The 12,069-nt window shown below is 43.5% G+C and overlaps 1 protein-coding gene across 1 annotated transcript; it reads left to right on the forward strand.

Annotated features, from left to right (window-relative positions):
- On the forward strand, positions 1 to 10,957 carry C4H11orf91 (chromosome 4 C11orf91 homolog). Its single transcript, XM_030199441.1, has 2 exons — positions 1 to 325; positions 10,872 to 10,957. The coding sequence occupies exons 1-2, from the start codon at positions 1 to 3 to the stop codon at positions 10,955 to 10,957; spliced, it is 411 nt and encodes a 136-aa protein (XP_030055301.1).
- Positions 10,958 to 12,069: the final 1,112 nt, after the last annotated feature.

The raw sequence follows: 12,069 nt of genomic DNA on the forward strand, positions 1-12,069 counted from the left end.
ATGAACAAGAATACTCCAATCTATTTTCCTTCTCTCTATGACAGAAGTGTCTCCACATCTCCCCTGAATGATTTTAACATCTGGAAGAACTTCTTCCTTCCATTAAAAGGCCATCATCAGCCTCAGAGTCTAGCTGTGGAAAGCTCCCCCTGGCCCCCAGGCTTAGCCAAAATCCTCTATGAGCCTCTACAGTTCTTTTCTGCATCACTAAGGGCAGATTTCACCCCTGAGGCCAGCCATCTGGATGAAATGTGTGAGCTCGAAATTAAAATAAAGGAGCTGGAGCTGCTTACCATCACCGGGGATGGCTTTGATTCCAAACAATGTGAGTAAAGTGTTCCCTTTCTCTTCTACCGCTTTTATGATACTGAAACACTTGTCTTGCTATAAACCACCTCAAGCATTAATTGAAAGGCTAAAAATCCAAAATAGTAGTTTGTGAAAATCCTTACAATATTCCTCTCAGAGTAGGACTTGAACCCATTTCTTGATGTAGAGAATGAAAAGTTGCTTTGAATTTGCTGTTAAAAACAAAAAAAAGGCAAAGATCTGCCACAGAAATAGCAAATCAAAAGAAAAAAAGCAGATCAAAAAAGACAAAAAAAATAGAACAGGAGGGTAACAGAAGAAGTGGTTTATTACAAGTTACCCGACGTGGTCACGTTTCGCCCTCAGGCTGCGTCAGGGGTAAAAAAAACTTATAGGGGTAAAAAGCAAAGTGAACCCCTAAAAGTAGTCATACAACCACCTTACATAAGTGCTTCCCAAGCTTACTCAACAAACTTCACAATGCTATGTTGACTGGCAGTAATGAATTGAATTTAGTTTGCTGCATTTTGTGTTTATGAAATGATATCTCCATGTGTTGTAATGTGCTCTGGGGTGGTCTTATAGAACTAAAAGGGTGGGGTGTGATTAGACAGTCCTTCTATCTTCCATCCCCTTTGCATTCCAAGGTTTCTAGAAGAACATCCATGTTGCTAGAGATTAAGCTTTTTTACCCTCCTCCAGAACTCTCAGCAACCCCCAGGATTCTGTCCAGAGCTCTTCTCTTATGTTTTTAAATTTTTTTCATAGCTCTTTCTTTCAAATAAAGAAAAGGGAAACTTTTATTAGACCCTCTGAAACTCTTATATTACCTCTTTCTTATATAATCCATCTTCAGAATTAGTTTGCTTGTGCAGTCTGGAATGGACACGTTGATGTTTTGTAGTTTTCATTGTTTTCAAATAAAAGTCTTTGGGATAAAATTTTGTTAGGCTTCACTACAGAAAAGCTTTTGAAAACTTGAATTATAAAATAAACTTCACTTTGGCAACTTCTTGGGGCTGCACCTAAATTTAAGGAAAATCATTCATATTAGAATTAACAACAGGTCAGGATAAGATATGGACAGCAAATTTTGGGCCCCTCTTAAGCGGCCGTACCCATACTATCGCTTGCAGTGTGTCAATCCAGGAGCCCAGCTGTGGTGCCTGCCCCCACCACACAACATTTCCAGCACTGAAAAAATACTTCAATTTTTTTTAGTGATGGGGGCTTACCCAACAGTAATCAGGCAGCCCTACGCGCTGCCCAGATACCTCTGGGTTAGTGCGGGAGCCCTTACTGCCTCCTAAATAGGCCGTATCGCCATTTCCTTTTTATATATAAAAAAAACCCTTTTACCAGGCGGTGATCACATGCTCCATTATAATCCCACCAGGAACAGCCGCTGCCTTCACCCTGGCCACAAGCTTGCTTACCCTAAAGGCCCTATAGAAGGCCAACACAAATGCCACCTGGAAGAGACTCGCCTCATAAGCAGAGTATGTCGCCTCCAGGATAACATGCAAGAGGAGTGTCAGTAAATGATGAGTGATCAGCCATCGGGAATCTGGTATGGGAGGGCAAGACCTAACCCAACCCTTCAACAAGCTTCAGACAAGGAAAACTGACAGTGACTGACCCCAACCACAAGCTTTGCTAAAAAAGGCAAAACCCATCAGTTGACAACTCAAAGCATCCTTAGAACACCCCAAAGCCCTTGGCATGAACAACATATGTCGCCAGCAGCACATCAAGCACTGGCCCAGAGTCCCAGCCCTCACTTCTGAGAAAACTCACAACATGCTCGTAGGAGGTTCATCTGAGGCCTTCAACATCTTCCAGACTCCATGTCGCCTACCTGCAAATGATGGGCTGGAATCAGTATTCCAGCCTCGCCTTCTTCTGGAGCCAGAACATGAAAGGTCTGAAATTGAAAGTAAGAAAGGGCATCAGCAAGTCTGTTGGTAGCCCCTGGGACATGCCGAGCCTGGAGGTAAATATTCAACCAGAGACAATGGAGGACCAGCTGTCTAACCAAGGAATTCACCAGCAAACATCTCGCCACCTGCTTGTTAACTACCTCCACCACTCCCTGATTGTCGCACCACACCAGAATAAACCTATTTCTCATCCTATCAGGCCATAGCTTGCATGCAATTACAAAAGGAAAGAGTTCCAGAAAGGTGATAGTCTTCATCAAACCAGAAGCTTTTGAGGACTCAGGCCACGACGCAGCGTACAAAGAGCCCACACAGTAACTATCGAAGCCCAAGCCCCCCCCCCCCCCCCCCCCACTGCGTTGATAAAAGCTCTAAGTCAACGTTGGACACCTCATCACCCTCAAATGCCAAGGTCTCATTGGAGGATGACAAAAAGTCCAGCCACATTCAGAGATCCATGCAAACACCAGCAGACATATTGATGTGGTTTCTGCACACCCAACGTGGCAAAGGCCAAGCAATGAGAAAAAGCACAGTCCATCAGTATGACCCAGCAAAATCCCTGGCAACCATCAGGAACTCCCACAGTAAGTGACTACAGGCAACACCATCAGACATGCCCACGAAGAGAAAGTCATCCAAATAGTGCACCATATTGTCCAGGCCCACTTTCTAAGCAGTCACACAATGCATGAAGGAGCTGAAAAGATCAAAATAGATGTAAAAAATTGAACAGCCCATCGGCATATACTTGTCAAAATAAAAGGTTCCCTCCACCTGGAACCCCCCAATAAAGGGAAGGATGAGGTGGACAGGCAGCAACCAAAAAGCTGAATTTACCTGGCAACTTTTTAGGGATGACCGCCAGAGGAGAAAGCATCAAAACCAGAAAAGGCAGGCAATCAAAAGGGCCAGAAATCCTGCCCAAACTAACCTCCTCTGTCAATTTCCTTATCACCACCTCTCTGTCAAGTAGTTGACATAGAGTTGCACACAGTATTGTTAACCAAAGGACCATGGAAGAAACCCTTCCCTGAACCCCCTCTCCGGTAGCTCTGCCAAGTCTTGATTGGGGTAACAATGTAGCCATGCCAGCATAACATCCACCCGTACTGGGGTTGGGGCCCGAAGAAATGAATTGTGGCTTCCCTGCTGGCTCCTTTCTTGGGACACTTGGCTGCAGAGTGTCCTTGTCCACACAAAGCACAGGCGTGCTTAAACTTAAATCTGGAAAGGGACAGGATGGCCCTTTTGAAACTCCAACAGACCTTTGAGAAAGAGGCAGATCATAACCTGGGGGCACCTCTGCCAAGGCCAGAGGGTTAAAAGGAATGTGATGTCACCGGAGAAGCCACTCCCACTACCCACCCCTTCTGCACTCACTGAGGAAGACCAAGGAGCTATGTGTATTAACTACAGGTTAATATTCTGCATACCTCATGACATATCAAGCATCTCCTCCATCTTGTCATGGAACCCCTCGTCATAATTTAACCATGACCACCTGCCACACCTCTGAGAGGTGTTGAGTACCGTATCCGCATAGGGTAACAGGAGGCTGTATTGCTTCAGGTCCCTGTGCCTCCACATGCTGGCTAAGCACATGAAGGATCGCATCCAGTTGACTATTTCTTAGCCACCCTCTGCTCTTTCATGACCTCACCATGCTTCTTGGTCTTCTTCTTATCCTTTCTGTGCACCTGCCCTTCCACTCCCTCTTCTTAATCTTCCTACGCTAAGCACGCATGACAAATGGGCCCCTATCCTGATCCCTCTCAGCCGGCACTGTCCCGGAAGGCGTGGATAAGACCACAGAAGGAGAGGAGGAAGAAGAGGTAGAAGTGGACAGAACCAGAAGAAAAGGAGGAAACCCTATGCCTCTTACCCTTCCTGTTCTTCTTCCTCTTAGAGCCCCGCTCCTGCTTAGAAGAATGTGAAGATCTTGTACCAGATCCCGATGCACCAGCTCCTGCCATTGAAGTCCCTGAGACTGCAGCAGAACCTTTTCCAGTTGACCATCCCAGACTATCAGCCACTGAAGCCACAGTATAGGCGGCAGCCTAAGCAAGACCCAGACCAGCAGAGCCACTTGTACAGGCTGCCAATGGCCTGGGGCCTGCCTCTGTGGACTGCAACGCTGACAGGCTTGATTCACCGGCGGCTCCAATGCTGTCAGATCCTGCTGTCCTGACACCTGCACCTGAGGAGACACAAAATAACAGTGGCAAGACAATCCCAGAATTCACTCACTTATGCCCCCATCCCAGGAGACAACCCCCCCCCCCACACACACACACACACACACATACACTGGGGAGAGAAACATGCCCATGGGCTATAGGGGGGCATGGATGTAGGGCTCAACCAAGGGGACCAATAATAAGGCTGCCAGGCTCCCAACATGAGGGGCCTAGACTAGAAGGGGATCCACCCAGTGGGCGTCCAGGAGGGACACCCACAGAGGGGCCTACAGGTAAATTACTGCAAGCCAACATACCAGACGGATTAGAAGGCAAATTAGAAATTTCCTTCACCAGTCCAGCTAGCGGGAATTGATCCCACAATGTTAGGGAGACCAGTCCCAATACCTGTCACCAGTGCAGGGAAAACCTGAGCCTGCTGCAACGGAAATGATGCAGCAGGAGAAGGAGGAGGAGGAAGAGAAGCCAGGATGCCCCTGCAAAAGAATTCTTATCCAAGATCAGCAGTGAGGGAGACCCCAACCTCCTAGAAGAGATAGGCTGCCCAGGGGATCCTCCTCCCATCGACTGAAGACCCGAGAGGCCTGAAGTCTGCCCTGTTTTTAACTTTTTTGCCCCAGCAGAGGAAGGCCCTTTATTGACATGTTTTCTGCCTGTTTTTAAGGCTGTATTGACAGCTATCACCGTTCAGACACTCTCCTTGGACCTGCAGGTCAACATAAGAGCTGCTGACTGTGGCAGAGGGGTATCCGCCTGCTCAGGACTCCCCCAATCATCAAGGAAGTCGCTGGCAGAGGGAGACTTCCTCCTGCACACTGTCCTCCATTGAAGCCTCAGGACCAGATGCCATGCTGCAAAGCTGCCTCTGAGAAGCAGGAATGCCCTGATCCTCGGAAGAGACAAGACTTTAAGAAGTACCCCAGACCCACCTGTACCTAACTGCCTACCCAATCCCCTAGCTGGCAGGTTCACAGGTAAACTGCGTTCATTCAAATGAATCTTATTGCAGTCATAAGTACATAAATATTGCCATACTGGAAAAGACCAAAGGTCCATCAAGCCCAGCATCCTGTTTCCAACAGTGGCCAATCCAGGTCACAAATACCTGGCAAGATCCCCAAAAAGTACAAAACATTCTATACTGCTAATCCCAAAAATAGTGGATTCTCCCCAAGTCCATTTAATAATGGTCTATGGACTTTTTCTTTATGAAGCCTTCCAAACCTTTTTTAAACTCTGCTAAGCTAACCGCCTTTACCACATTCTCTGGCAACGAATTCCAGAGTTTAATTACACGTTGAGTGAAGAAATATTTTCTCCAATTTGTTTTAAATTTACTACATTGTAGCTTCATCGCATGCACCCTAGTCTTAGTATATTTGGAAAGAGTAAACAGACGCTTCACATCTACCTGTTCAACTCCACTCATTATTTTATAGACCTCTATCATATCTCCTCTCAGCCGCCTTTTCTCCAAGCTGAGGAGCCCTAGCCACTTTAGCCTTTTCTCATAGGGAAGTCGTCCCATCCCCTTTATCATTTTTGTCACCCTTCTCTGCACCTTTTCTAATTCCACTTTATCTTTTTTGAGATACGGCGACCACCTGGGACCTGCCAGCCCCGCCTAACACTGGCCACCACCAACTGTGCAAACCCTGGGCAATCATGCCCAGCCCACAGATAACCAGGGTCTATCGAGACAAGCTGTTGGGCTTGTCTTTTATAATACAATACAATAAAGATGAACCTAGATCATAAAGGATAACCCAAAAAGAACAGATCTAAGTATACAACTAGTTATTAGTTGCATCACTTTTGCATAGTCCAAAATATTTTTTCTATTCTTCTTTTATTCTTTCAAATTGGGAAAAGGACCTCAGTAACCCAAAAATGCAGATACACTTAATTTCATCTGCACAAATATTTGGTTTATTCTCTTTCATCGGTCCTTAAAAACCTATACATTTGGGAAATGTTATATTGATTATTACTTGTGTTCAAAAATATATCAAAATAACAGCGTGCTTTGCTTCCACATCAAATGTTGTTCATAAAATGAAAAAGCTACTAAATTCTTAGGGGCCCTTTTACATAGGCGCAGTAGGCTCTTCGCGTGTGCAGCGCGTGCCAAAACGAGACTACCGCTAGGCTAGCATGCCCCCTGGTGGTAATTTTGGATTTGGCATGCGCCCATACTGCTGGGACAAATGATTTTTTTAATTTCCTACCACGCACAGTGTTTCCAGCATTAATCTGCAGTTGGCACATGTCGACCGGTCACCACACGTGTAGCGTGTGAGCCCTTACCGATAGATCAATGGGTGGTATTAAGGGCTCAGGTCATAAATAGGCACACGCTGGTTTCAATTTTGCTGCAGGCCCTTTTCCGGGGCTATTTTTTAAAAAGTCCTTTTTCCCAGACATGGTAAAAACTGGCCAGGCACGCACCAAAAGCACGTGTCCATACTACCGCAGGCCACTATTTGCTGCAGCTTAGTAAAAGGACCCCTTAATGCTGAGAAAAGTGGGAATTTGATTCTTTCAACGTTGGACCATAATATCACAATCAAACTTAAATAAGTTGTTTTGGACACAAGTTCAACAACCTGTCAGTTATTGACAAAATCCGACAGGGCCCATTTCACCTCCATAAAGGCTTCCTCAGCGGTTGTGCATCCAAAGCATTGTTGTAGCGCACCCTGTCTCTAAAATGCATAAAGGATTTATTCAAAACTGGGTTTAAAATGTCCAAAAGCAAGCGACTTAAACAGTTCGTGCTTACTATTAATACAAATATTTCATGCTTCTGAGAACCACGTCTTACCGCTGGTGCACCAAGATAAAAAATGGTGTCTATAAATAAAAGACGCTGGCGCATGCGCTTGAAAAACTGAACTGATATGGAGCTGAAACCAAAACAAACTTCGAAAAGAAGTCAGATTAATAAAAGATATTCCAGTTAAGCATATTGTTTAGACCATAAACATCTTTTTTATCCCAGGAGACCTCACATGGGGCCCTGTTTACTAAGGCGCATTAGAGTTTTTAATATGCCTACAATTAGCACGTCCACTGTGTAGGCACCTATAGGGATATTGTAGGCATGTACACGGTTAACATGCATTAAAGATGCTAACGTGTCTATAAGGCGGCTTAGTAAACATGGCCCTTGGTGATGGATGGGTCACATGATGGCACTATACCAGAGCTGCTGAGAGGAGGGGCAAAATTCCCTGGGCCTGGCCTCAGTGCCAGCAATCTTCCTCCTGTCTGCCTGCTTCTGGGTCTGTCCTCTGGGATCCGGATGATTGCATTAGCAGAATATCACGTTAATGCAATCATCCGGGTCTCGACTCCAGGCACGGACAAGAACAGGAGAAGACAGACCGTGGGAGCAGGAAGGCAGGAAGAGGCTTGCCGGTGCTGGGCCTGGGCCCCTTTCAGAGGCAGAAATAGAAAGGTAAAGGGACAGGTGGCCAGGAGGGAGTGGCGGCACAAGGGGGGGTAGCAACGCATGGTGGTCCGGTTCTGTCCCGCTGTGTCTCTCAGTGGCCCTGCACTATACTGCCCTGCAATGGCAGAAGAAAGTAAGCCCATTCCAGATGATATGTGGGAATATGAAAAAAGTATCCCTTTACTTGGTAACTCTGCAATTAACTTATTGCCTTTTACCTCTAAAATATTAGGGATCCTGAAGTGGCTATGCAGATGTCCAGTATACATTATGATGGGACATACTTCCTAGATACAGATAAGCACGTCGAGCCATTGCAGGGCAGTACAAAGGGCATTTCTGGAAAATCACTGGATACTTTTTACCTATGAGCACATTTCCTGCTGCTGCTCCTTGTGACCTTGAGCAAATCACTTAACCCTCCATTGCCTCAGGTACAAACTTACCTCCCTGTTTACTAAGTCACGCTAATGCCAACACAGCCCATTCACTTTGAATGTAAGAGCTCCGAGAACAGGGAAATATCTAGTGTACCCAAATGTAACAGTGAAAATGGTGTGAACTAAATCTAAATCTAAAGTTTCTTACTAAAAGAATGAGCATAGCTTTGGAAATACAAACCATGAGTGTTATTAATGGGAGAGATTCAGCAAAGGGAGGTCACGTTATCTAAAGTTAATACTGGGAAAGATTTCATGAAAGAATAAGGCTAAATAAATGTTACCACCCCTCTCGGCTAGACTGTAGTGATGTGCTGCCAGATACCTGATGGTTGTAGTCGTGGCGAATATCCAGGGAACACACACTCACAGCCGAGGGAGTGGAACAAATAAACTAACCTCGTCCTTTACTCTCAAAGAATAAAGGAGGAAAAGAAGCTAAATTTAGGATTTGTTCCTGAAGTGGAAGAACCGCACCTTCAGATTTACAAATTATCTTTTTCTTTATTGAATACAAATGCAAGCAAATTTTCATTCAAATAAACTCAAATTCACAATTAGTGTGAGGCTTAATAGAACTGCAATACCATATTCAACATTCAAATGTAGAACTACATGTATACCCTTAACTTTGTCTGTTTCATCTAAAAAGGCAGAAAAGAACCTTTTCAGATAAATATTTAAATTGTCTTTTTGTCAAAATCAGATATTTGTTTTAATACTCTTTCCTTGCTATTGATGTCAGAATTTGAGTCTTTATGGGTATTATAGATGTTTGTGCAAGGATCTCACTTGAACCCAGAACACTTAGCAAGTCAGGAAAACATGGGGTTTTTTTTATATTTGATGCTGTTCTGTTCTTTAGTTTTCCCTTAAAATGTTGTGAAAAAAAATATATTTCTTTCAACACCCTTGGCAATGTCACTTAGCTGTAGTTGAATTTATTTAGGTAATGTCTTTCTTGCATTGGAGCTCATCTGGAACCCTTCAGAAGATGACTCCCCCAGATTTCTTCTCCCTAAACCTCACTTATAAAGAAAATAAATGGAGGCAAGACCCTTGAACTCCCTCTGTTCTTGTTCAGGCTCTGGTGACTATTAACCAATTCTCAATACTGTGGCCAAACTTTCTAATTGAAATAAAATAAGTTAAAGGTTTTCTCACTACAAAACCTATTTCTCACTGTTATTTCCCTGTTCTAAAATCCAGCAGGCTCCACACTGCATTCAGAGATCTCACACAGTAACCCATTCCATATTCAAATGGTGATTCAACATTCCATCTCACAGACTTCACATAAACACATAGCATTTCCCTGCACAGCTATCAGATCAATCTGGAGCATACAGCACTCTCATACAAAAGCAGAGCTTAATCTGCCACCTAACAAACCTTGTACTGCAATCAGAATATGAGCACAAAACACACCTGCCATAGAGACACTAAGCACAGCCTCTCTCAGTCTTACCAGGGTAGACAGCCATGTGTGTCCACTTAGTATCTGTGCATACAGACTCTCATTCCACCTTCCATGACCTTAAATTCCCTATAATTTAACCATTCCATTCACTGCATGCAGAAACATACCTTTCCTCCACTCAAAACCAAATTAAATATGGTTTAAACTTTCTCACAGCTTTCTATTAGTACTGCTTTCTCACCTAGAACATCAGTTTACCTCACATGTATTCAGAAACACAACCATCGAAAAGGCAGTCTGGTTCATTTAAGTACTCACTTTCAAACTGGTACACACAAGCCTGTCTCCCAATTACTCTTACTATCACTTATTCCACTTTTAACCCATAAAATATATACTTTTATTTCTTACATTTCACACACTCAGTCTTTCTCTCCATGCTCACAGCCCTGGTCTTCAGTTCACCAGTAGTCTCCCTGGCAACTCACCCCCTCTAGAGGATCTGACATCACTCAACCAATCAGCTTGTCAGAGAAAGACAGTTTTGTTTTCTCTGATCTGTTTAGAATCTCCCTCCCCCATAGAAGTAAATGCAAAACTTCCTATACAGAGAATTTCAAAGTCAATTTTAACCTGACTTGTACCCAAAACAGAAAGGAACATTTTAAAGTATAATCCCCACTTAATCATGGTTTATTCCTTGAAAAATAAAACCATATTTAAGAAACATCTCACACTTTCTTCACCTAACTCTATTAATAATTTCCAAACTACCTTTAAACCTTTTTCAGCCAGCCCCATCCAGCAAAACCCTGGAACAGCCCCCCCCCCCCCCCAGGAAAAAAACCATTTAATATATGTTACCATATATTACATAAACTTCATCCCTGAGTGGGATTAGCAGGGAAAGAACATGGGCATTGGGTCTCCTCCTCCTTAACTACATTGTATAGACTGACTGCTGAGCGAATAATAGTCCTATGGCTTCTAGGAAGAAAGTGCCCAACAAATGTAGCATTTTACTTTCATGCTCTTGTGTCCTAATTTGGGAACATAAAGTGATCATTTTCCCTATTACAAGATTGTTTCTTTAATTCATTCTTCCAGATAAGTTTTTGAAAGCTCTGAAAGATGAAAAGATGCAAAATGGGCCAAGAATGCGACATCTGAAGAACATGACACTTCCATGCTAAGAACCTCATGGGCTGCTTTCACGTCATTACACTGCATTTCTACCATTTTCTGTCATTTTGTGTATTTTATCAGAAGAAAAGTTGTATTATACTGCACATGTATGATTTCTTCACACAGAATTCTGTTAAAATTCTAAGTCAGCATTTTAAGCTTGGTTTATCAGTGTAGGTTATGTTCTCACTGTACAGAAATAAGTTTCATCTGAAAAAAGTTTCAGTTCTAGACTTGCATATCATTTCTGTGCACTATTAAGTAGTTTTCTCATTGTATTTAGAAACACAGTTGATTTGCATGTGACACATGAATGTCCCTTATGCTGAAATATATGAACAATCTTAAGGTAACAGAGAGCCTACTGTCTTTAATCCACTGTTTTTAGGGGTCGATATTTAAAGCGATCTAACCATGCAAGAGAGCCTCCGGCCTAGTTAAATCACTTGTACTTGCTGATCCACTGTCATTCAGTAGCCCTTAACTGGACAGTTGTGCTGAATTTCAGCACAAACTGCCCCTGCAATGTCCACTTAGTTCCGGGGTGGTCCCTAGGTGGAGCATGGGAGCAGCTGATACTGAACTAGTTAAGGGCACTAAGGCTGTCCCTAACTTTATCCACCGAGCTAACCTGGCACCAATCTGGCTATGACAGGTGCCCGGTTAACTTCCAGGTATCTCACATACCTGGACATGGTCCAGCATTGAATATTTGCCCATGACTCTCAGCAGCTTAAAAAACGCTGACCACTGCAGGCTAATATTCAACCCCTTAAGTGTTAAAGAAGTGGTACAGCTCTTAGCATAAGAGGCTAAGGCCAGGGGTACACTGGATCACAAAACAATTGACAGCTATTCATACTTATTTTCATGAAGATTGCTTTGCGATATTGACCCAACAATTGATACTGCCACAGATAGATTAGTGCAATGTTATTTATATTGGTTTATCTGTTAAGAAATAAGAAGTTACAGTTTTTGCAAAATACAGCCACTAGATTGATATTCAAAATCAACAAAATTTTCTCAAGTGACTCCATTGTTGGCTTCTCTGCACTGGCTCCCTGTTCAAGCCAGTGCTGATTTCAGATTTTCTTGTTTTGTCTTTAAGATTCTGTAT

The sequence above is a fragment of the Microcaecilia unicolor genome, chromosome 4 (assembly GCF_901765095.1).
Source record: "Microcaecilia unicolor chromosome 4, aMicUni1.1, whole genome shotgun sequence".
NCBI lineage: Eukaryota > Metazoa > Chordata > Amphibia > Gymnophiona > Siphonopidae > Microcaecilia > Microcaecilia unicolor.

Excerpts from the sequence above, each read along its gene's own strand:
- C4H11orf91 (XM_030199441.1), top strand. The coding sequence starts at position 1 with ATGAACAAGAATACTCCAATCTATTTTCCTTCTCTCTATGACAGAAGT. Across the intron at positions 326-10,871 it reads TGGCTTTGATTCCAAACAAT|ATAAGTTTTTGAAAGCTCTG; the intron begins GTGAGTAAAGTG and ends TCATTCTTCCAG.